Raw genomic sequence first — 25,953 nt, forward strand, 5'->3', positions numbered from 1 at the left:
GCAAAAGGCAGATCAGCACAACCTGTGATCTGTCAAGCCATAAGCAGCCTTCCTGTAATACACTGTTGCTTACTCAGCAAACCACCTGTTTTTGCAACCTGCCTGGGGCAAAGGGCTGTCAAGCAAACGCCAGATCACAGATGCCAGCTTGGTGTTGTAGCTAAGAACGGTGGACTTGTAATCTGGTGATCCGGGTTTGTGTCCCCGCTCCTCCATATGCAGCTGCTTGGTGACCTTGGGCTAGTCACACTTCTCTGAGGTCTCTCAGCCTCACTCACCTCACAGAGTATTTGTTGTGGGGGAGGAAGGGAAAGGAGATTGTTAGCCGTTTTGAGACTCCTTAAGGGAAGTGAAAGGCGGGATATCAAGTCCAAACTCCTCCTCCTCCTGTACTGGGCATTTGGTTTGGAAAATCATGTAGTGCACACCTGGCAAAAGACACGTTTCAGTTATTCCCACTTTTTTTTGGTCGAATGATGTCCAATAGTAGCAGGTATAACTATCAACCGTATGGGAAGCGGGTGGCGCTGTGGGTTAAACCACAGAGCCTAGGACTTGCTGATCAGATGGTCAGCGGTTCGAATCCCCGCGATGGGGTGAGCTCCCGTTGCTCGGTCCCTGCTCCTGCCAACCTAGCAGTTTGAAAGCACCTCAAAGTGCAAGTAGATAAATAGGTACCACTCTGGCGGGAAGGTAAACGGCATTTCTGTGTGCTGCTCTGGTTCATCAGAAATGGCTTAGTCATGCTGGCCACATGACCCGGAAGCTGTACGCCGGCTCCCTCGGCCAATAAAGCAAGATGAGTGCCACAACCCCAGAGTCGGTCACGACTGGACCTAATGGTCAGGGGTCCCTTTACCTTTACTATAACTATCAACCAAGTAAGCAATTGCTCTTTAGGCTTCTTCTGAATTTCCTTCTTCATATTGGCTCCACTCTCAGAGGTGACTGATGTAGAACTTGATTGATTTTGCTCTGAGAGCTGACAGAATGTCTTTGGCTGCTAAATCTCGGTTCTTGCTTTCCTGGATCTCTTTAGGTCTTATGCAGAATCCCTCATCACTAGAACATGCTCAGTCATAACTGAACATGTGGCAAAAACTCCAGGACTGTACAACATCCAGAGATCTGCACACATGTGTATTCCAGTGCAGTAGGCACAACTCCCTATGTACAGCCTACAGCAGGAAAGACCTGTTGCTGCTTTTCGATACAATCTAGTGGAGTGCAGCCTGTATTCTCAATACTGCCTTGCTCAGTTTGCAACTGAGATATACAAGATTGCAAGAATTGAACTAGATAGAAAAACAGGTCCAGAAATATGTGCCATTGTGGTGCAAGATTCTAACAACCAACCAAGTTTAGCTGAAATCTGCCATGTTTCTGAGCCTGCAGTTATTTGTTACTGTATTTGACTTGTTTCACATTTGAATTAATAAGTTCCTGGTCACAGCTTGTTCTGTTAGCCACTACATTTCATTGTAGTGGCTGAGAGTCCTCAGCAAACTGCAGTCTCTTAGAAGAAACTCCCATCCTGCAATAGGGGAGTAATAATACTGACCTACCTTGCAGGACTGTTGTACAAGTTCCTGTAATATTTCCTGAGCACCTTGAACACTTAAAAGCTAAATACTAAATATTATCATTCAGGAATACTAATGTCTTTTAAGTGGACAGATATAACTGCTTTTATTTGATTGCATAAGTACACACAATATGCCCCAGGTCTAGGGCCCTGGACCTTTTCAGCTCTGGACTCAGGGACCAAGTTTTAAAAAACTTGTCTGCAAATTGTTCCTACTAAACAGAGAAGGTAGATTCATGATCTCATCTATGGTAACCAAACAGTGATACATAAATAATTTCAGGTTGCCACACCATTCTATTCCTCCCTCTTAATAGAGGCTCTGAGTTAGAACATTTTGTTGTGTAAAGATGCAAACTATTTTCAGTACCACAATAATTATCCTAATTGCATCACTACCTATTTATAACACACCGAAGGCACCAGGCAATGAGGTTTGGCATCACTTGTCCAAAGGACAAAGAGGGAAAATGTTTATCCAAATTGAAATATGATTCAACAATGGCTTTGAAAAGTGTGTCTTCATTATAATTATACAGATGAAGAATGTGGTGTTACTTTACTGTATAAGCACACAGACTTCAAACAGTGTTACATTTATTAAAATCCCGAAAGGTCAGAAGCACATACAGATTCCTTAGTGTGGATCTCAGTGTCAATGGGACAGCTTTCTGTCCCAAACAGCCCTAACCTAACACTTCACATGGAGTACTCTGTGGGATAACCATTTTGCTTAAGTCTAATTAATGCAATAAGGGGTTAAGACCATTGAGTAAGCTGTCCTGTTAGGTGTAGCTCACCTTGGGTGGGACTGCATAATCCTTTGTTCCCCTCAATATCCCCTTCCCCGCCAGAGAAGCTCAACACGAGAAGAGGTTTTGAGCTGGGCTCAGACCACATGGATCTTACAAGCCATTCTTGTGTTTCGATACCAATAATTTAGGAACTTTCACCACTGTAACCATGTCAACTTTTACTGCCAGTGCAACTTTTTCTGAATGCTGTATGTAAAAGCACATGAACTTGACTTTGGTCTTTTTTCTATGCTGGGAGGAGGGAAACTTTGGAAGGAAGTTAGAAGAGCAAATTCTAAAAGTCTAACAGCCTATATTTCCACACTTTACTTTGCTGCATTTTTTAACATTTTAAGTCTCTGTTGATGTTTTCTCCCTAAGGAGTACTTGCCCCAAATCTGAATCTTGGCATCCAGGAATTCCATAAAGCAGTGTGCTCAACATAAAAGCCTGGTAGACCTTCATCTTGGTATTAGCTGTTAGCATCACATTCTCCCATACCCTTTGCCTTTGGGAGAGGTGAGGCATTGCTGTGGCTGCCTTGCCAATACAGTGGTGCCTCGCAAGATGAAATTAATCCGTTCCTTGAGTCTCTTCGTCTAGCGGTTTTTTCGTCTTGCGAAGCAACCCTATTAGCGGCTTAGCGGATTAGCGGCTATTAAAGGCTTAGCGGCTATTAAAGGCTTAGCGGATTAGAGGCTAAAAGGCTATTAGCGGCTTAGTGGCTTAGAAAAGGGGGGGCGGGAAAAAATCAGAACACTTGCAAGACGTTTTCGTCTTGCAAAGCAAGCGCATAGGGAAAATCGTCTTGCGAAGCAGCTCAAAAATGGAAAACCCTTTCGGCTAGCGGGTTTTCCGTCTTGCGAGGCATTCGTCTTGCGGAGCACCACTGTATCCTTGTTCCAGCTCAGTATTGCCAGTGGTCAGGGATGATGGCAGCTGTAGTCCAACATCTAGAGATCCCTATGTTGGCTGCCTCTGTATTAGTCTATCACTTACTGTGGGCCACGTCACTTAGGTTCCATTTTGAACCTAATAATAATAATAATAATAATAATAATAATAATAATAATAATAATTTTTATTTATACCCAGCCCTCCCCAGCCAAGGCCGGGCTGAGGGAGGCTAATAAGCAATAATAAAAACAAGTTGAATGAATACAACTTAAAAACAAGATTAAAATACAACATTAAAATATTGAAACATTAAAATATTAAAATCAGCCTCATCACAGGAGGAGAAAGGAAAAAGAAAAAAGAAAGAGATGGAGAGAATCAAATTGGCTCCAAACCAAAGGCCAGGTGGAACAACTCTGTCTTACAGGCCCTGTGGAAAGAAATCAGATCCCACAGGGCCCTGGTCTCATGAGACAGAGCGTTCCACCAGGCCGGAGCCAGTGTTGAAAAGGCCCTGGCTCTGGTTGAAGCTAATCTAACTTCCTTAGGGCCCGGGACCCTAATCAAGTTCAGGAAAAAAATCTGTCTATAAAAGGTACAAGAAAGTTTCTCTCACTTTATCAGTTGGGTTTATCTTATGGCCTTGGGTTCATTCATATGGGTAAGAACCCATGAGAGTTCATAGAATCATAGAATCATAGAGTTGGAAGAGACCGCAAGGGCCATCGAGTCCAACCCCCTGCCAAGCAGGGGGTTGTTTTTCCTGGGGTTTCAATTTCAATTTCAGTTCTTTTTCCTGGGGTTTCAATTTCCTTCCCAGGTACTCATATCTCTCAAAGCCAAAATGTGCCAATCCCTTCTGTATGGGCATAAAGAGAAGAGACAGATTTCCTGAAGATTTTTTGTTTTTGTTTTAAGGGGATGGATTTTATATCTCTTCAAGCCAATTGCCAAATGCATGCAATTGTAATGCAAAGCTGTAGCATCACATTATCTCCATGGCAACTGCCTCTTTATCCCTATGATCTATGCCATATTTACAGAGCTTCTGTAAATGAGCAGGGAATAAAAAAATATCCATTGGGTTATGTGGCATATCACTCTAGGAATGGTTGGAGCCAAGAGACTTTTGATACAGATTATCAGTACTTTCTAGCATATTACCGTATTTTTCGTCCCATAGGACGCACTGGCCCATAGGACGCACCTAGGTCTTTTTTTTTGGGGGGGGGGAAATAAAGGGAAAAAACTTCTCCCCAGCGCCAGCCTCCAAACCAGGTCGAGGAACAGCGGGATGGCGGCGCTGCGCCTCCCCGCTGTCCTCCGAGCTTGTGGGGCTGCCCGATGTCTGCCCGAAGCGCGGGGAACTTCTCGCGCTCCGGGAAGCAGGCTGCTATCCGCAGCCTAGGGAGCCCTGCGGGAACTCCCGCAGGGCTCCCTAGGCTGCGGATGTCTTCCCGAAGCGCCGGGCGCTCTGGGAAGCAGGCTGCAGGTGTCTTCCCGAAGCGCTGGGCGCTCTGCTTCTAGCACGCCCCGCGCTCCGGGAAGCAGGCTGCTATCCGCAGCCTGGGGAGCCCTGCGGGAACTCCCGTGGACTCCCCAGACTTGCTGATAGCTTCCTGAAGCCTGGAGAGCGAGAGGGGTCGGTACGCACCGACCCCTCTCGCTCTCCAAGCTTCAGTGAAAGCCTGCATTCGCCCCATGGGACGCACACAGCTTTCCCCTTCATTTTTGGAGGGGGAAAAGTGTGTCCTATAGGGCGAAAAATACGGTAATTTAAACACTGCAAGCTTTTGTTTTACCAAGGCTCACCACCCTGGCATCTCTTCACAATAGCAGCAATTAACCTGGGAATGTATGTCTATATTTAAAAACATGTTTATAATTACCTTCATCCTTTTTTGCATTTCAGGGCAGCATAAAACCAATAAACAGAAGAACAATACAATAACAGATCAATAAATATAATCTGTAAAATTAACTTCCAACTGGCTCAAATACTTGAGTAAACAAAAATACTTTTGCCTGGAACTGAAAATATTGCAATGTTGGCATTAGGTGAGCCTCTGCTGAAAAAGTCCTCTCCTGCAATACCATACCTCTGAATATATGAATTAAGAAATGTTTTTAAATGAAAAAAGAAAAGAAAAAACCACTCCACCGCAAGTTTGCAGTGCATTTTCTTCACACTACTCATCAGGAATGAAAGGAAGGGCTTCTAAATCAGGTAGTGTCATTTTCCAGACTTGACTTGTTTCCCCACTCCCCTGGAAATTAAGCACTGGTGATTGGCAAGCACATAACACCTGCTTGACATACCGGTATCTTAGAAGTCCAAGGACACACAGTCGAGACAACCAATTTCTGAGAGTGGAAGTATAATCAGGGTCTGAATAGCAGTGTAAGTTTAGTGGGAGTCCACCCAGCCCACCCCATTAAGCTACAAATGCTTATGGTTATTTGTTAGGGGGTTATTGGCCCTATACATTTTGATCTGGGTCACCTCCAGACTAACCATATTTTGCAGGAGAGATTCAAGTACAGAATGTAAATTTAAGCTTGCACTATCACAGTGGATTAATCTCCCTAGCTTAACAAATCATTTCTGAATAACAAATTCAGACTTTTTCCAGTTAAGAAAATGACAGTGAAATGCACCAAAAGGTGTGGGATAAACAAATTATTAATGAGAAGGTTTATAAACACTGCACAAGCAAATTCGGATGAATGATCACTGCCATGTCAATATAATGTTGCATGCCACCCCAATCTGTGAGTGGTGCAAGATTGCAGGGGTTCCAGGCTCGATTTTCATGGTTTGGTTTCCTAGGAATGAGGGAGTGAATATTGCAGTGCCTTTATGATATATGGTTTATTTACACATATATACAACCTGAACCTACAATGGAGACATTCCCAGTATTACACTCCAAGAGGGTCCCTTGCGTCTCCCACAGCCACAGCTTTAGATCCCAGTGGAAATCAGGCATGGCTCTAGCTCTCAGCCGCCTAGCCTGCATCCAGCTTCTACCTCACACAACTCACCCTTGGCTTTTTTCTTTCTAACTAAATGACAATTGAGAGAGGGGGCCCTCGCCCATTTGTTTTCTGACACAGAGCTACTTCCTTTGTTACCTTAATGACCCATACTTAGGGGCCATTACAAAGAAACTTGTCTGGCTACTCCAGCAATTGGATCCTTGTTGGATCTAGGAATTAGGAGGGACTCAGGCATATAGCCTACCCTTGCATCTGATGATGATGATAATGATAATAATGATAATGATAATAATATACAACCTGTCTGTGTACAAATCAGAATGAATGCTCAGTAAAGACTGACCATGTAAGCTTTCTGCAAGAAAATCAGGACAAATGCTCAGTAAACAGGCTAGCTGGAGGAGACCCTGGTGCTCAGAGGCAGAATAAAAATTGGAAAAAGCTTTCACAGCCAATCTGGATGCTCTTGCCCAACCCAACCAACAGAGGCCCTCCTACAATGAAGTGACGTATGGCAATTCCACAATAATTGGTTATATTTTTGAAGTTTTCTTGCTAATGTTTCGTTCGTGTTCTCAGAACATTGTTGAGGTGGTGGCAGTGCTTCCTTTTACAAGAGAGAGGTGCCAGGAGGACTCAGGCCTGCGTGGGAGCTTTGCCATCTGCCCTGGAAGGAAGCCATATGCTTCTTAGCTCTAAAGCAAAGATCACACATGCATTTTCAAGCGCTTTCGGGATTACTTGGGAATCTTCTCCAACTACAGTCAATGCGCATCTCCACCATTCACAGGTTATGCTTTTCCCACTTTCAATGTTACCCTGCCACACCATCCACTTTCCTAACCTGGAGGCTGCCCCCAAATGTGAACAGCTCTGTGCAACAACTGAGGATCAGCTGAGGTCAGTTGAGGATGTAAATACAGTGGTCCCTCGGGTTAAGTACTTAATTCATTCCAGAGGTCCATTCTTAACCTGAAACTGTTCTTAACCTGAAGCACCACTTTAGCTAATGGGGGCTCCCGCTGCCGCCGCTCCACCAGAGCACAATTTCTGTTCTCAACCAGAAGCAAAGTTCTTAACCCAAGGTACTATTTCTGAGTTAGCAGAGTCTGTAACCTGAAGTGTATGTAACCCGAGGTACCACTGTATGTGCTTTAGAGGTGAAACTCCTTTTCACATATGACAGAGGGATACAGAGACATGCAGGAGGTGCTAGAGCCCAGCAGTATAGCCTGGCCTAAAAAAATTGGGGAAGTGAAAACCAAGGAACTTAAAAGCACTTCTGCCCATAAAAAAGTAAGCCCCATAGAGTTTGACAGACCTCAATCCCAGGAATGTATGCACAGTGTGCAGAAGGGAATCCCTTTTCAGTTCAAGGGCTGCATTATTTTGTCTTTGGTGGTGGATCAAAAGTGGGCAGGGCAACACACATATGACTCTGACCTTTTTACAGTTGTTTACATTCCAACCAGGCAAAAACCAGATGTTTCTACACCTCGAGCCAAGCAAGCAAGAGGCATTATCACAGTTCAAGGGCACATTCAAACTAGCAAAAGCACTTGAGGAGGACCTGGAGCAGGGCTAGTTAAGAGAGGCTTGAGGAGAGGGGCATGGTCTGTGTAGAACCATCTCAAGGGCTGTATTTGGCCTCTGGTCCCCTCACGCTGGGTGTTTAAGATCGGCACATGAAATTCCTGGATATATCCAAAAAGGAACCAAAAAGGGCAAGCTAATTGCATGTCTTTGCCACACAGATTTAATTATATTGATTTGGAAAGGGTGTGGTGCAGAGTTTAACAGGTCAGTAAATCCTGAATTATAGTATATCTTATATTAGCAAGTATATACACCCACTTGCTCACCTATGTCCCATTTAAAGCATACTCGAAGGCATACCAAGGGGTTGGTGAAATCAGCCCCTACCAGGGGCGCAGTCCATGGGGGTGGACAGTCATAAAAAGCACCTATCAGATTATGGAGTGTATGACATATATGTGTGTGGCAACACGCCATCACTGTCACAGCAAGATCAAACGCAGGAAAATCTTCCCATCCTTCTTGCACTGTGGTAAAGTGACTTTTTCAGTTGGGGGGGGGGCACCAATATAGCTCCTTGCCAAGGGTCCCGAGCTATGCCGTTCTGAACATGCTGTAACTCATGACAGGATCTGTTTGTTCATGGCTTTCGTTTGCCAGATCAGCCTCACAAATAATGGATTCTGAACATTTCATTGTTTTAAATTGTTGCTTTGGCAATCTCGTGCCATTTCACAGCTATCTATCATTTCTGATTAGTATAAAGAGAGTGAAAATAACTTCCACAGCTAAACTATCACATCAAACAGGACTTTCTCCTACAGAAGAATCTGTTCGAGAATTTACTAGACTCTGTGTCAATAGCTCATCCATTCTGCTTTGATCCTCCTCTTCAGCGGTGATTCATGTTGTGTAAGTTCATTCTTCACTGTATGAATCTGAATTAATTTGAATTAACTGTAATTAAATTTACTACCACCTGCCACTTGTAAGATAAAGATGTGGAAAAAGACTGATCAATTGAAGTCAATGGCAAGCATCCACGGGCTTCCATAAAGGCAAGATTTTACCAGATTGCTTCATAAAGAAGGATTCCATTAGATGCTCTATTGGCACAACAAATCATACGTTATTATTTATAGAGAATTCCTGCATTGCAGGGGGTTGGACTAGCTGACCCTCTAGGTCCCTCCCAACACTAAAATTCTATGACAACTGGAATTTTGGGTTTGAGTGTGATCTGCACAAAGCTGTGCACAAGAATTTTCTAAACACTTCACCTACATGTTAAAAAGATTATGGGGGAGAATATATAAGAATCCCATTGGTTTAGGAGTAATATAGCCATTTTAATTGTCTAGAGACTTTTCACGGTAACAATTTTAGCACTTGCAGTAATCATGGGAAGGTGCTATTCACATACAGTACAAGAGCATTTTGGTTTAATTTCCTTTTGTCTTTAACACCCTGAATCCAAGGGTCTTGCCTAATAACATAAGTCAAGGATTCTAGGGTGAAAATTTTAATAAATAGAGAGGCAAAAGTCAATCATATGGCTGTTCACGTGTTATACTGAACACTGGTACAAACTGTCTCTATACACATACAAGTGTTTGTGTGACCAAGTATACTGGTTCATTTGTACTGCTCAGCCATTGCATTCCAAGGTGGATAAACTCATAGTTATCAAACATTACACATAATGTACTACTTTTTATGTACACAGGTGCATGGATTGCACACTTGTTGAATGTAACATGCGAACACCCCTCAAATATTGTGCCATAATGTAAAACCAATGGTGTGGTAAGCAATAGCCATTGGTGATTATGCAACAAGTTGGATTCCTGTAGAAAACATTTTTGCTATAGCAAATTCTGCAAGAATGTACAGCAGGTAAAACAGGTCTTTCAAACTTCTAAGGAAGGGACTAGTATTGATAGGAAATAATACTTCTCAACAACTGCAATTATATCAAGAAAAGTTCTCTTTTGGCCTGATATTTTACAAACACCACCTGATATTCATAGAGCAGTCAGTACTTGTGCGGAGTCTCATATCTAGGGCCTTAGATTTACATTTACATCAACATTGTTCGGACAAACAGATTTTACAGTCTGATGTTTCCAACGGAATCTTGCTTGACTTTTGAAGAACGAAAACTGCTGTGTTAAGAGCTGGAAAACCAACAGGATACGAGTTGTATTTTACCCAAGAACTTTCCAACAGTAAGAGCTGTTTGACAGTGCAACAGACTCCCTCGGATGGTGGTGGACTCTCCTTTGTTGGAGATTTGTAAGCAGAGCTTGGATGGCCATCTGCCATGGATGCTTTAGTTGAGATGCCTGCATTGCAGGGGATTGGACCAGACGACCCTCGGAGTCTCTTTCAACTCTGCAATTTTATGAATGCAAGGAAGAGAACGGAGTCCCTGACTGCCCTTCGTGAGGGCGGTGCGTGTCTGCTCCTAGACACCACCACCAATCCCTGGCCGCCCTGCCCATAATATGAGAAGAGGAAGTCACTGGGCAGGAGCAGTATATAGGGGGTGCGCCAAACTTGCTAAGAAGTTGTCTTCTTAGCAACGCCCCCATGGAGCCAGCGCTCAGCAAAAATAAAAAAACAACCCCTGCGTTTCTATGGTGACCCTATGGATTTAAATTTTTAGCGGTCTCTCCTCTCCACCCCAAATCATCCCTCTTGTCAAATAAACTCGCCCCGCCCGCCCCAGAATCCCACAATGCCCCCGCCCCGAGGAACGTGCAATAGGCGAGGCTAAACACCGACGCCTGGCGCTTCTGCGCCTGCTCCCAGCGGCGCGCGCAGGTTCCTTAAGGCGGCCCCACCCTCCCTCGCTATTACAACCACCCGTAGAGAGGCCCCCTGACGCATGCGCAACTCCTCTTCTCGAGCAGGCGCGAGGCTCTTCCCTTTTGCCTATTCCGAGGAGGAGGAGGAGGAGGAGGAGGGTGGCAACCGTGGCCGGGTGACGTCAAGGCGCGGCAGCCATTACACGGAGGGGAGAGAACCAGCGAGCTTCCGAGTAGCATTCGCCGCCTCCGCCACATTGCTGCTGCTCCTCTCGCCGCCTCTGAGGGACGGATCCGGCCCTTCCTGCCTCTCTCTCTCCTTCCCTGCTCCTCCGCTCGTCGTTTCTTTCCCAGCGAGAGGCAGTGCAGTCTCTGTGCGGAGGGGGAGGGGGAGGAGGAGGACGGCGGCGGGGGCTGGGCTGGGGCGGCGGGTGCCGGCGAGAGGCAGAAGAAGGGAGGAAGGGAGGAGGAGGAAGCGGGGGAAAGAGCGGCGGCGGCGGCTGGGCGAGCAGCGAGGATGGAGGAGAAGGTCTTCACCAAGGAGCTCGACCAGTGGGTGGAGCAGCTGAACGAGTGCAAGCAGCTCTCCGAGGGCCAGGTGAAGAGCCTCTGCGAGAAGGTGGGTAGCCAGCGGCGCCTCCGAGGGAGACGGGGGGAGGGGACCCTGCCGGGGGCGGCGGCAGAAGGGACGAGCGGAGGCGGGAAACCGAGGCCGCTGCTTGGAAAGGGAGGGAGGCCCTTTGGGTGCCGGGGGACGTTCACCCGGGAAGGGTGCTCAGGTGGAGGGAGGGAGGGAGCGAGCGAGCGAGGAGAGCGGGGGTGGGGGGTGGGTCCTTCCTCGGAGGGAGAGAGGCGAGGCGAGGGAGGAAGGTCTGCTTAGGCGATCTTTGGGGTGAGGAGCGAGATGGGGGGCAGGAGAGTCCCCCCATCCCAGCGCAGGGGTTCCGCAATTGGCGCAAGAGGCACCGTCGCGGTGGAAGGGCCGGAAAGGCCGAAAACGGATGGGGATTGTGGGGAGGGTGGATGAATAGCAGCTTCTGCCTCGAGCTGCTGCTAGTCGTGGGGACTCCGCTGAAGGGGGCAGGAAGGGCGGGTAGCGAGCGGGGTGTGTCCCTCGGGCAGGTGCAGTCTTTGGGGGGAAAGGCCGCCGCCAGCGCTGCCTCCCCTCTCCAGCCTCCCACCCCCCTCCCGATCTGGAAGGGGGTATTTTGCCCCATGACTGGACGAGAGGATCGGTGTCCCCCCGGCAGCCCTACGCCCCCTGTCGCATCGACCGCTTCTCTATCTAGTTCCTCCGCTCCTCCTTTTTTCCGCTGACTCTTAAAATGGCGCCTTTCGCTGAAAATACACAGTGCATTACTGTGCTGATAGAAACCCCCTTGTGCTTCTTAGCGGGCAAAGCCTTCTCTTTCTGTGGGGGACGGCAGCAAGATCCTGGCGAAAAGAAAATCTTGACAAGACGTCAATGTACTTTGCGCAGGCACACTTTTTTGTTTGGGTCGCTTATCACCAAGCCTTCTTCTGTTGCTTTGCGTTAGGGAAGGGACGATCTGGTCACTTGAACACTATCTGGGTGGTTAAGCGTGAATGGGTAGCAGTTGGGAATAGTTAATAAGGAGAGAGGGGGAGAATAAGGGGGATAAAAGTGGCAAAGTATCCAATCTTTGTGTAGGGTTGTTTTGTATTGTTGCATGCAGTAATTGAATAATTATTGTCAAATTATTTCACCTTAGTACTTAAAAAAATTCAATGCTATATTTATCTTAATTCCATGGACATAATGAATTTTTTTTATGGGGAAGGGATTGACAAACTTGCCTCAGTGTAAGTATGCCAAATACTAAATGACATCACATTAACCTGGCATGTTAAAATATGAAGGTTTGAATTTCCTAATATATTTCAGGTAAATTTTATTATTGGAAGTTTACATAATCAGAGTAGTTACTAGTACATTGGACTGACAAGTTTTCATTGGAATTCTTAGAATTTATTTCTGCTTACTGTATTTTCTTGTGTGGCAGTTCGCCTGAGCACACTTAGTTGCAGGTTTCATTGGCATCTGTGTAAGGTACTTTTAAATGCCTCTGCTTGGGGTTGAGGTGTAAAACTGCTTGTAAAAGTATTGCTAATTAGCAACATGTTGAGCATGAGCCGTGTTGGCCGAGTTAACTATTGGGGTTCTTGTTTCGGTACAATTTGGCTGCTGTGGTAGCATATTATAGTCCCATATGAAGTCGAAATCAAGTCTACAGTATTCCAGTGCTATCTATACAGAAAATAGAATTGTGGGAATTCACTGCTGTTCAGACTGTAATGATTTGGGAAGCAGAATATATCATACAGTATGGCCTCATACTAATGTACAAAGACAAAAGTCCTGTGCTACTCTTCCAGTCCCCAGCTTCTGCCTGTTGAATTCAACCTTGTGCTGTCACTTGCTGTTTACAGTGTGAGTCCATTTGTCCTGTACAAAGTACCCAGAAGAATCAGATACCCATAGCTTCTGGTGTGTGTATTGTGAAATGCTAGTTTGTGGAGTCACTTATTTCTTCAGTCTGGGAAAATTGGATTTTTTGTGGTCTTAACTGGTTTGGTTTCTAAAATGGCAAGCAAATTCTTCCTCTACATTCCTGGAGCTACCCAGTTTCCTACTGTATGTATATAACCTGGGGCAGTCTGAGGAGAGCAAGCAGTGACACAGAGCTGTACTAGACATGGTAACTTGTGGGTGCAACATGCATTTAATTTGTAGATTGTAAATCCCTTCACTTTTTGCAGCATTTTCTGCTGCTGAGGTGGATGTGACTAGGGTTTGAGACAAAGAAGTTCTTGCAACTATACAGTAGTGTATAAACATGTCTTTACTGTGCTGAAATATAAGAAAATTGAAATGCATGGAAGTCTCATAGATGTTCTTCCTTCAAATGACTGGTGCCAATGTGAAAACATAAGTAACGTCTTGGCATTTTTAGCTTTTCTTTTTATTATCCCTTGTTATCTGGAGTGCTTCTTAAAGTTAGTATCAAGGGAAGTTTGTTAACTGTGGCACTAGAAACATACTTCAGTTTTTTGTTGTTAACCATATTTCATGGTTGACAAGGCTTCTGGGGCAAAACTAGCTGACAGCTTGTGAAAAGTACAGAAATAAAATCTTTTCCCTCTGGTTTACCCTAGTCCCCCCCCTTATAAATAAGTCCCAATTTCTCCCAATTATAATTTCTCCCAAACAAATAAGGAATATGCATTGGTGAACCCAAGTGAGAGCACTAATAAAATTTGTGTGTGTCCTCCAGCCACCAATTTCCTCCCTCCAAGCAGAGCATTGCATTCTGTCTTCTGCATCTTTTCCTTTTCCTTTTCCAATTAGCATTTAATATTATCTGATGGCAGGTAGAGCATGCCCAGTGCTCATGGGGCTATTTTTAAGGTTGCCCCTTAATTTTGGGGGGTATTTCTGAAAACCTCTGTGCCTGACTTTTCTGATACCTTCCTCTGTTATCCTGTTTGCGTAAGCCACGTGAGTTTGTTATTAGTGGGGAATGATTTCTCTGTTTAAGTGAAATGTGTATGACCACACAGCTTCTAAGGAACATAGTTTGGCACTTATCAATTGTCGAAAATTCAGTTGGTCTGGAAGGTAGGCTTCTCAATAAACAGGTTTGTTTGGTGGAAAGCAAACATTTAGGGAGAAGTGCTTTATTATGATCATTTAGAAATACATTTCTTATTGATAGGTAAGAGTGTGCTTGAAACATTTTTTATTCTGCAGAGAGAAGAAAAGATCACTTTCAGTATAATCAGCATATATTGCAGTCAAGGCAAAGAATAACAGATGGGTGTAGGAGGAATCACCTTTAGTGTAAAGAACAGTCAGAAATCTAAGGCAAAGTGCTTAAGAGGTGAGTCTAGATAAGTAACTGGGGTGTTTTGAGGTAATGAGATTAAATTTGCCTTGTTATCTGGTTTTGCCTGTTGGACTCCTAAAGAAATGACAGCAGGAAATATCACCCACTGACACAGATATTGGAAATATACAAAAATACTTCTTCTACATGCTGCTCCTTCCTATTTGATAGGTTGATAGCAAGAGAAACCAACCTGCCTTCCCCAAGCTTCTTGCTTTTCACCTATCTCCAAAGCTGTAGCTGGTCCTAATTGCCTTTTTAGTTCAAGTACTTCAGTAATAGAAAAGCAATCAAGAACTGGACCTAAAACTCAGAACTAAATTGAATGCTAATAGGAACCTGCTGGAAAGGAGTTTATAAAACAGTATTCTCATAAGAATTAATGAAGCTTTTTGACCATTGTTTTAAGCTAGCAAGTTCCACTTCATTTGGTCTGCATACTATAAACATAAAATACAGTATAGGGTTATCAATGCAACAGTAGCAGAACAACAGCATACATGCACACAAACTATATCTTTTAAGAGAATATAACAAAATTAACAATCAGAAATCGTTAAAAATGCAGACATTTTGAATGCCTCTAATAATTTTGGGCTGGTTTTGATGGCTACAGCAGAGAATCTGGCTCTGTTTTCTGTGATGTTGGGTTGGAGGCTGGCATTAAAGTTGAAAGATTGACTTTATCTGAAAGAAAGTATTGGGGAGGTAAATTTGGATCTTGTTATCCTGCATATTTTTTTAGGAACACAATTCAACTGATTTACTTTTGCAGGCACAAGCTCTTATCCAGCCTGGCAGAAGATAGGGTAGTGAATAGCCAGTGGTAAAAACTTTATTATTTAACCAGTTTTAGCAACAATCAAAACCTTTTCCTTGTGACCTCATTGTGAGAAGTGCAATAGGCTGCATCCTAAGAACTGTACTTATACAGCTGAAATCCATGTTGACTCATTTTATATTACCCCAAGGTACTATCCTAGTTAACAATCTAGTGGCTAAACTATAGCTTCTGGTCAGTGTTCAGAGGTAGCCCCACGCATAGCACTTTAACAATCTGAGTCCCTCCCCCCAAGCATGGATAACTGTCTAGGGCAGTGGTTTTCAACCAGTGTGCTGTGGCATCCTGGGGTGCCTTGAATGATGGTCAGGGGTGCCACGGGCAACACAGGCCTCTGTCACTCTTTCCTTCCCTCCCTTCTCTGATGCCCTCTTGCATCTCTGCTTCTCAAAGGCTTGTGGTGGCTATTTGTTGCAGCAGCCCTGGCTACAAGCTCCCTAGGCGAATGGTGCCTCTGGGACTGGCCAGAGGGTGCTTCCCAGGCCCCTGTGGGGCAGTGTGAGGAGGCACGTCTCTTTGGGGCAGGGTGGGCAGTACACAAGACCAGGAGCGGCAGCAGCAGCTGCCCAGAGGAGGCCCAAGAAGAGGGGAGAGGAGAGGAGGCTGAGAGAACACTCTACCAGGGAGGGTGTTTGGAAAGGTGAGGGGCTGCTGGCTCTGGGCTGCTGAGGCTACTGAGCTCCTCAGGGGTGCGAGGAAAGAATGTAGTTGGCCAAGGGAGCTGTGGACCCAAAAAGGTTGAAAACCTCTGGCCTAGGCCAATCTAGGATTGGCCACAGCAGGCGTATCAACCTTGGCTTGATAAAAAAATGCTGTGTGTCACAAAAGCTACGTGGGCCTCCAATGACAAAGCTGGATCTAGGAGCACTCCAGACAGCAAGCCTGATCCATAATGGGCGTGGAATGATGTCTAGAACTGATTAGACTCTCCTGAGCAGACAAGCTATGTACCCACAGCACCTCTATTTTGTTAGGATCAAGTTTCTATTTATGTGCACTCATCTAGCTATCACCATCTTACTGGTTCAACACTTCAGTGCCTCACTTAACAATCATAAAAATGAGAAGTAGAGTTGGATGTCATTGACATACTGGTGAACCCTTGGATCACTTCTCTCAGCATTTCATGTAAATGTTGAAAAGCATTGGAGATGTGATGGAATCTTGTATAAATTATATGATGGTAAGCAGTTGTCAAAGAGTAGATCAATTACAGCTGTAGAAAAAAATCAAAGATAAAGACAGCTGCTTTGATGGATATGGTACCCAATGCGGTTCAAGAAAATTCTTAAAAGAGAAATAATTTGCTTTTTGTCTTTAAAAAGTATGGTCTTAAGCAGGCCTAAGTCTTCTAGGGTGTACCCAGTTCTAGAAACTGAAATATGAAAGCTAGGAGCTAAATGGCACCTTAAACCTAGGCTATGGACACCACAACAGAATGTCTAGGTGTGCTTTTTTATAACAAGAATACAAAACTGATGGATGTGGTTTAGAAAATGTATGTAGGGCCTCTCTTCCCTCTCCTCTCTCCCCTCTCCTTTAGTTTTTAGAGCAGTTAACATTAGAGATGAGACTACCGGAAGTGGCAGAAACAACATTTCTGATCTGATAGTGGAGCTCCCAGGCTTTTAACAAACATTACAAAAGGATAATTCATCAATCTTGAGAGTTCCATAGTTGGTATGATAGCATAGAGATAGCTTTTGCTTGGTAACCAGTGTGAAATACTGATTTCTATACTCAACCAGGACAGGTCCCCAAGTAATGTTTGATGTTGGGAAACACTAAAATGCAAGCTAAATTTCCTAAAAATACTCTGAATTATCAAGCCTCATCCCTTTGAGAATGAATGTGCTAAACTTCTGTTTAGCAGGAAAGGTATGTTTCACTTTGAAGGAGTGCCTGCCTTCAAGAAGATAAGTTATTTTTCACTCTTCTTTTCAATATTGGTGACCAATATTAATATTTCCACTAATGCTAAAAGACACACACACTTGGTAGGTGATATGATTAGAGAACAGGGCCATTCCTGCAGATTGTTGTTCAACCCCCAGTATGATCTCAGGAAAATATTAAATGTATTGTCAGGGTTTTCCTCATTGTTCACCTTTCTTGAACCCATATAAATGGTTCATGGGAGGAGTATATGAGAAAATGGACAACAGGGTGTAAGTGAAGTGTCCTCGGGGAGTAGAGAGACAGATTTGGTGGCTGCAGGACTTGTTTGCATCACAGGTGCAGTATTTAATTCAGTGAATATAAAGATCCTGACCAACAAGCACTTCAGAATATAAACCCAAGTTAAGGTCATTCAGGAGTCCACAGTTGAGTCACTAAGTGAATTGGCTCAAGGCCTTTGGACTGTAGGAAGGCCTTTCTTTAAAATGGAAGAAAATTATTCATGATTCAGTTCTTGTTATGGACATGGCAGCTTTGGAAAACAGTGTGTCCTGGGCTATTGCATGTAAAGGATTATTTAGAAATAGTTTGATGCAGCTGGCTCAGTACCATATCTTCTGGGTCATTCCATACCAAGTGATCCAACTTTTTTTACCTCATGTCATCCAATTTTCTTAATATTTTGTACACTTATTGAATGATCAAAACTAAGTTTACATCTAAAATTTTCATTATTTATCTCATCCTGCTTGTGAGTTATAAGGGTTTGAAATTTCCAAAATGACAATTTTGGCCTACACATAAACCTTAAAAGCTCAGTCCGTAATTGAGATACATCAAAACCAAAAACATCAATCTTTTCAGAACTTCATGGGCTTTAATACAATATATCACATGATGGACTTACTTTAAAATTCCAATTACAAAATTGAAAATTTAAAAAAGTGAATAAAAATGATTTAAAATTTCCAAAAAATTGTATTGGCTATTTAATATTTCTAAGAGCTACCTGCAAAATTTCATCTTGGGATCTCAGTGGGATCACGTAATACAATATTGTACATTCACCTCTGCCTCTCTTAGCTGTTGGAAAAGATTTGAGACCTTCATGCAGCATTTAAAATTAATCTATCGTGTATTAAATGTAAATACCCTTTTAGCATGTTAAATTGAATCTCAGTTGATTTAGGCCAGAACAAGATTTTCTGGAAAAAATTCAATTCAGAATATTCTAGAAAACTCATCACTGAGTGGATTTGTCTAATGAGATAGAGGCATTGTTACTGCATGAAGCCTGGAATTTGACTAGTCAGGACTGGAGGAATCCCAGTCCATTATGGCAAGTGAATATCTGCTGCTTGAACACTTCTTCCTTTGTCCCAACGTTGTTCTTTTTGCCCAGGTCTAACAGGAGGTTGTAAAAATTATTGCGGTTTCACACTTTTGTGACACCGTCACCATCAGTGGCACAGAGGTCGTAGACTATTCCCTTCAAAAAAATTGAGCCTGATTTGTGCCATGATGGTTGTGGTGGTATAGGGAGGTTTGGTGGTGGCACTTGTACAACTGGGAGAAAATAAATAGTAGTGATTCTCTGGTTGATGAGCCTGTGTGTGCCTTGGAGCTTAGTGTGTCATCTAGTACCCTTGAGTACTGCTACTCATTCTGCCTTTTGATCCAAAGCAATACAATGTTTAGAGAGAGAAGCCAAGCAAAACTTGAGCTCTGAATGTGTATTTCCTTGATGGAGTTTCTTTTAACAAGGTGCTGGAAAGCATTTCTGTCAGCCTGAACAACTCTTACATTACAATTTTCTGGATAGCTTCTGGGCAGATAAATCATTTATGATATTTACTGCATACCCATTTTCACATGGTAAAAATGCTACAAGAAGGCAATACTTTCAGTGCCACTTCTTTTTTCAAAGTGGGAATATAGCACTAGGAACATAGGGAGCTTCCTTTTATACTGAATCAGACTGTTGGTTCATGCAGCGCAGCATTAAAGGTAAAGGGACCCCTGACTGTTAGGTCCAGTCGCAGGTGACTCTTAAGGTTGCGGTGCTCATCTCGCTTTACAGGCTGAGGGAGTCAGCGTACAGCTTCCAGGTCATGTGGCCAGTATGACTAAGCCACTTCTGGCAAACCATTTACCTTCCCGCCATTTACCTTACCTATTGATCTACTTGCACTTTGACGTGCTTTCAAACTGCTAGGTTGGCAGGAGCAGGGACCGAGCAACGGGAGCTCACCCCGTCGCGGGGATTTCGAACCGCCGACCTTCTGATCGGCAAGCCCTAGGCTCTGTGGTTTAACTCACAGCACCACCCGCGTCCCATTGTCTGACAATAATTGTCTTGACAATAATTATACACATGGGATTGATCTTATCAGGAAAAAGGAATTGGAAAACTGGATAATCTTAAGTAAAAAACTAGGTAATATGAATTAAGTAATTAGATAGAACAGTAGTGTTTATCTGCTGATGTATAAAAAAACAAGTTCCAAAGATCATTTGTTTGTCAACAAGTATTTTCAGTATAGTACAGTGGTACCTTGGGTTACATACGCTTCTGGTTACAGAGTCCACTAACCCAGAAATAGTACCTCGGGTTAAGAACTTTGCTTCAGGATGGGAAACAGAAATCATGCAGCGGCTGCAGTGGGAGACCCCATTATAGCTAAAGTGGTGATTTAGGTTAAGAACAGTTTCAGGTTAAGAACCGACCTCCAGAACCTAACCCGAGGTTCCACTGTATAGGATTGTGGTAAGGTGTCTAATCATATTGTACTATTGGGTAGTCTGTTAGGGGCCTGGCGTCTATCAAAATATGACTAATTAGGATCATTGAGGATGTTGTAACCTTTTGTGGTCAAATTAAGGCTTTTCTGCAACTTGAGGCCCAGAAAGTTAGGGTTCCCAGAAGATTGCTGCTTCACCTTAACCCAGCAATTTATTCTGGGTAAAGTGCATGCTTGGAGCTCCCCCATCTGGAATTGTTTCCTCATTTATTTCATTGGAGATTGCTGTCCTAAAAATAATTCCCTTATACAGCACATGGAACATAAGATCTGGTTGCAAGTTTATTCCTAGGTACACTGGCTGCATTGGTTTTTTTTAAAAATTGGATGAACCATTGTTAATGGAGTTCCCTTCATGAAATCCTGTATCTTCTTAAAAGGAAAAAAATATTTGTAACTAAAGAAAGGTGAGCAGGTGGAATGCTTTAAAAAGAAATGAACAAGTATTATCTCTGCAAATTAATGTAAAACTATTTTTTCCCCTTCTGCAGGCTAAAGAAATCTTGACAAAAGAATCAAATGTGCAAGAAGTACGGTGTCCAGTCACAGTTTGTGGAGATGTCCATGGACAATTTCATGATCTCATGGAACTTTTCAGAATTGGAGGAAAATCACCAGACACAAATTACTTATTTATGGGGGATTATGTTGACAGGGGATATTACTCTGTTGAAACCGTAACACTTCTGGTAGCTCTCAAGGTAATATTTTAAAATGAATGTTGGTATTGAAATATATAATGCCTGTATAGTCTGAATTGCTGTAAGACTTACAGTACTAATGAACATTATAATGACTGAGTCATTGGGGTTGGAGGTTCTACACTAATGAAAAAAATGATGTTGGAGGCAACACAATTGTATTGCCCAAAGAGACTACATATTAAATGTGTTGCTTTAGAGATCTGTTCAATCTTCCAGTGTTCTTGGGTCTGTATCTCCATCAGAAGTGGATAGAGAAGTTCATTCCAGACCTGAAAAAGAATCTATCTCCAAGTTTAATTTTGGGATTTATCCTGCAAAAATATACTATACCACAGAAAATATACCACAAAATTAAATATGTTTTATTAAAATGTGATGTCTGTAGTAAGATGTTTTTGAGTGGCTGGGGCAACCTATTTGGATGGGCAGGGTACAGATATGATGATGATGATAATGATGATGATGATGATAATAATAATAATAATATTAATAATAAATAATAAATCTCCATAAGTTACGGCTTACTTCTGCTCATAGAAATGCTGGAGAAGTACATACTTGGTTTAGTCACAGTAGCTATCTTGTTTTATAGGTCCGTTATCGTGAACGCATCACTATTCTCCGAGGGAACCATGAAAGCAGACAGATCACACAAGTATATGGCTTCTATGATGAATGTTTAAGGAAATATGGAAATGCAAATGTCTGGAAATACTTCACAGACCTTTTTGACTATCTTCCTCTAACTGCCTTGGTGGACGGACAGGTATGTTGAAAATACTGATGTGTTCCTAATATTAGCAGAGAAGGAAGGTGGAGTAGAAGATCTGTTACCTTTTTATCAGATTTTCTTCCTAGAGAAACTATCTGTAACTTTGAAAAACACTTGTAGCTATAGTATTTGGATCTAATTCATGTCCCAACAAATGAATTTATCTTTCAGATTTTCTGTCTACATGGAGGTCTTTCCCCATCTATAGATACACTGGATCACATCAGAGCACTTGATCGTCTGCAAGAAGTTCCACATGAGGTAACTATAATTTGTGTTACAATTTCTGTGCTGTGTTAGTGTGTGAAATCATACTAATGCCCAATTCCTCTTCTGCGTTATAAGGGAGTCTATTGTTAAAGTAAACCATATTTTTCCACATGACCTCTAACTCCAAAAATGTTTGCACTGCTTGTCCTGTTCCCTTATCCAAACAATAAAACTATAAACAGCACTTAAATCTTAGTTAAAAGGTGGAAATTTGTTTGCTAATTACAAATGACACATCTCCAAGTAGATTGTTCTTCAACTTAAGAGTAGGCAAACTAGGGGTCCACATAACTCTTAAAAGCTGGGAGGACCATCTTTTGCACCGAATAACATCTGCACCACCAATTCTGTGTTCAGATGCTGCAGAGTATAATCTAGCACTGATGTCAGTTTGGGAACGTAGTGTTGAGCATGCTTCTTTCCCCCACGGAGCTCAGTGCAGGTGTTTTGGGGAACAAATAAATTGGTTCAAAGTACCATGTTAATGTAGTCATTCAGCTACTCTTCAAACATTTCTTCTTAAAAATTTGGGGCTGTGTTAGCCCTCTTCAGGTTTTTTTTTTGGCTGTGTAATGATGCTGAAATGTTTCCTAGGGTCCAATGTGTGATTTGCTGTGGTCAGACCCAGATGATCGTGGCGGCTGGGGCATTTCTCCTCGAGGTGCTGGTTATACTTTTGGACAAGATATTTCAGAAACCTTCAACCATGCTAATGGCCTTACACTGGTCTCAAGAGCTCATCAGTTGGTAATGGAGGTAAGCCCCAGACTTTTTATGTTGTTTCCTTTCTTGAGGTGAAAATCTCCCTGCATAACCAGATAGCTTTGGCATACAAATAAAGACATGTTAAGCCTGTGGTGGCAAAGTAACTTGTATATCTTGTCCTTTTGTTAAAAAATGAGCTTGCAGGATAGACTTGAAGGCATAATTATTTCCATGAAAATGGCTTGTTATTCCACTGTAAGTGACTCCTGTCACCTAGACCTGTATTTTACTGTGTCATTCTATGACAAATTACTGCAGTACAAATATTTAAACTCTGACACTAGGATTTTATATACTAAATATTTTTCAGGGGGCGGTGTGGGGTAAGAAGTTCTGCCATCTACTGACTGACCTCTTTTATTTCTTCATATTCAACTCTAAGGGCTTTCTATCTCTACAGATGGACAGCTAAGGCTGACATTGATCAGTTTCATTAGGAAGAAGCCGTTGTTGATTGGTATTGCTGGTTTATTATATGTAGAAGCTTCCAGGTTTAATTCCTGTTAAAAAGGTGTCAGGGAACTGCCATCAGTGCCGGAGGGAGAGAGCAAGCTCCAGAGGGATCCCAGAGAGTGTCCTGGGATTGGGAGAGGCAGCCCCTCTTCTGGGGAAGGGAATCAGCTTAGCTCCAGTGGAGAAGGGGGGCAGATGGGGGAATCAGAGAGGCGGTCACATGACTCCTTGCCGGGGACCAGCGGGGAGAGGAAGGGTCCTCCGCTGCCTACGCCCTCCTTGCGCAGAAGGCTTCCGCGCAGGGAGAGTAGGAGGAGACTGGGCGTCAAAGAACTTCTTTGCTGGAATAAGTTTAAGAAACACTCACTGACGGAGTCTGCCAGCGATTGAGACAGCCATGGGTGAGTGGCTGTCCGGACAGGAAAGGTTCACTCAGGCAACCCAGTCAGGCTTACGCACGAGCAACCCCTAGAACCATTACAAAAGGTATTTGATAGAATGATTGGGAAGGCCTGAGATCCTGGAGAGCAGCTTCTTCAAAGCAGATAACAATGGGTTAGATCAATTTATATGATTTTGTATAGGAAGTACCTATGTTGTCAGTTCTTACATGAATGGCTAAAAGTGGTAATTTAGAGTAATAAATTGTTTATCTTATTCTGATGCTCTGTCCACTATAGGTTACTACCCTCCCCGTAGAGAGACATGTTACAATGATTTGCATCTGTGTTCTTCCCCCCCCCCCCAGGGTTACAATTGGTGTCATGATCGGAATGTAGTAACCATTTTCAGTGCTCCAAATTATTGCTACCGGTGTGGTAACCAAGCTGCAATCATGGAACTTGATGATACTCTAAAATATTCATTGTAAGTGCTTAAAGTTTTTTCCTATAAGAACTAACAAAACATGTCATTTATAATTCTAGTTAGAATGCTGTTCATAAATTGCCTTATCTGGCTGTTTGAAGATGAGTAAAGTTGACAAATCTTACCTGATTGTATACTTGGAAAAATGTGGGTGGTTGTGGAATACTGTGTGTGGGCTTTTTTGGTTAGAATTTGCTTTACTATATAATTGTAACTGCTATTTTGTAGTAATAATTTATAATAATAATAATTTATTATTTATACCCCGCCCATCTGGCTGGGTTTCCCCAGCCACTCTGGGTGACTCCCAGCAGATTAAAAACAGAATAAAACATCAGATATTAAAAACTTGCCTAAAAGGCTTCTGTATAAAACTAACCTTATGGGTAACAAATTGTAATACTGGGCACCTGATGCTGCTGCTTCTTCTTATATTTTTTATTATTATTAAATTATTACTACTTGCTCTTCACCCTAAAGTCCCAATGATTCAGGAAGTTGCTTTGGGAGTTTACTAATAGCCTCTCTTGGTTGTCAGTTTTGGGGGAAGTAAAGCTGAATTCCTCTATTTAAAATGGTATTTGAAGAGATGTTTGCTTTTGTTCTTTGCAACAGTATGCATTCTCTAATTTATCCTTAAGATGCAGCAAGATTTTCTTTTGAGCAAAGGATCTGTATGCTTATCACTGTCACCTTCCTTAGCCCATAAGACAGTAGGGTGGGCTGCATAGATTTTTAATTGAACTCCTAGATGAATGGCAGGCTCTTCCTCTATAATTTCATCTTTCTGCAGTCTATATCAAGGTTTAGCTCTGGAAATTGCAATGCTTCTGAAGTTTGTCTTTTAAATTTATATCTTGCTGTTCCTCCCAAAGGAGCACAGTTAAATATTCAAGTGCTATGTCAGTTTTACACTGATCCTCCATTTGTATTGATCTAAAGGAAGAGCTTGGTAGAATATAACTACAAGTTAATACTGATGCATATTACATGCATTCTAGAGATGGCTGATGCCTTCTACATCTAGAAGTGTAAGGGAAAAACAGCCACAATCTTGATCGCAGAATGAATTGGAATAATGTAGAGAATTTAAAAGCTATGGCTGATATCTAATGTTATCCCTGAGTAGTCAAAACAGAATTCTGTGGATGTAAGTCTACTGATTTCAGTGGGGCTGCTGTGTTTTAGTTGGATATCATAAACCACATAAATATTAAAAGTGTTGGGTTTTTTTCAGTTTGCAGTTTGATCCAGCGCCACGCAGAGGTGAACCACATGTTACTCGTCGCACCCCAGACTACTTCCTGTAACGAGATTTTACACTTGTACAGTATTGCCATGAACCATGTGTTGACCTAAAGGATATGGGAAGAGCAACAGTAACTCCAAAATGTCAGAAAACATTTAACATTGAAACCTGTTTTCACATGGACCAAAAGATGTGCCATATTGAAATACAAAGCCTCTTGTCTGTCAGCGACTGTGACCACTTTAGAATGAACCAGTTCATTGCATGCTGAAGCAACACTGTTGGTCAAGAAACCAGTTTCTGGCATAGCTCTACTTGTAGTTACTTTTGCTTTCTCTGGGAGACTGCAAATATTAAGATGTAGACATTTAACACCTTGTGAAAACAATTAACTTTCCATTTAGCTATAGCTTTCCAGCATGACTGTAGATAAGGATAGCAAACTATCATTGAAGCTTAATGAACATTTTAAATAAGTACCAAGACTGATTTTCTTATTTGTGTTCTGATTTTTTTTCCAGGGAAAACTGTTTAATTTAATTGTATGGTTGTTTTGTCTGCACTTGGTTCCCCCACATTCTTCCCTCACACTTCCCTCTATATAATGTCCCGTGTACTTGTCCATCATAGTGAGTTATTTTGAACAGAACAGGTTTTTTTCTGTAAGATGTTGCTGCAGAAGAGTGTTGCAGCATTTTTTCATAATAAACTTGTGAACTAATAATGGAAGATAGTTGACTTTTAAATATATTGCAGGTTCATACCATGTTGTGTTTAATAAAAAGTAGCTTTTATGTCTCTT

General features: G+C 42.6%; 1 protein-coding gene across 2 annotated transcripts; it reads left to right on the forward strand.

Moving 5' to 3' along the window:
* Positions 1-10,797: 10,797 nt before the first annotated feature.
* On the forward strand, positions 10,798-25,875 carry PPP2CA (protein phosphatase 2 catalytic subunit alpha). 2 transcript variants are annotated; one of them, XM_081185674.1, is made up of 8 exons: positions 11,093-11,241; positions 14,395-14,524; positions 20,563-20,772; positions 21,368-21,541; positions 21,719-21,808; positions 22,412-22,573; positions 23,784-23,902; positions 25,140-25,875. In XM_081185674.1, exons 3-8 carry the CDS (start codon positions 20,656-20,658, stop codon positions 25,210-25,212), a joined length of 735 nt encoding a protein of 244 aa, XP_081041800.1. In that variant the 5' UTR covers positions 11,093-11,241; positions 14,395-14,524; positions 20,563-20,655; the 3' UTR covers positions 25,213-25,875. The 2 variants fall into 2 exon arrangements, with proteins under 2 accessions (XP_081041799.1, XP_081041800.1); XM_081185673.1 differs by lacking the exon at positions 14,395-14,524 and having other exon boundaries at positions 10,798-11,241.
* The last annotated feature ends 78 nt before the right edge of the window (positions 25,876-25,953 follow it).

This window comes from Podarcis bocagei (genome assembly GCF_964188305.1).
Source record: "Podarcis bocagei genome assembly, chromosome: 2".
Lineage (NCBI taxonomy): Eukaryota > Metazoa > Chordata > Lepidosauria > Squamata > Lacertidae > Podarcis > Podarcis bocagei.

Coding starts and splice junctions, on each gene's coding strand:
- PPP2CA (XM_081185673.1), top strand. CDS start 11,140: ATGGAGGAGAAGGTCTTCACCAAGGAGCTCGACCAGTGGGTGGAGCAG. Junction 21,542..21,718: donor CTGCCTTGGTGGACGGACAG/GTATGTTGAAAA, acceptor TTTATCTTTCAG/ATTTTCTGTCTACATGGAGG. Junction 21,809..22,411: donor TGCAAGAAGTTCCACATGAG/GTAACTATAATT, acceptor AATGTTTCCTAG/GGTCCAATGTGTGATTTGCT.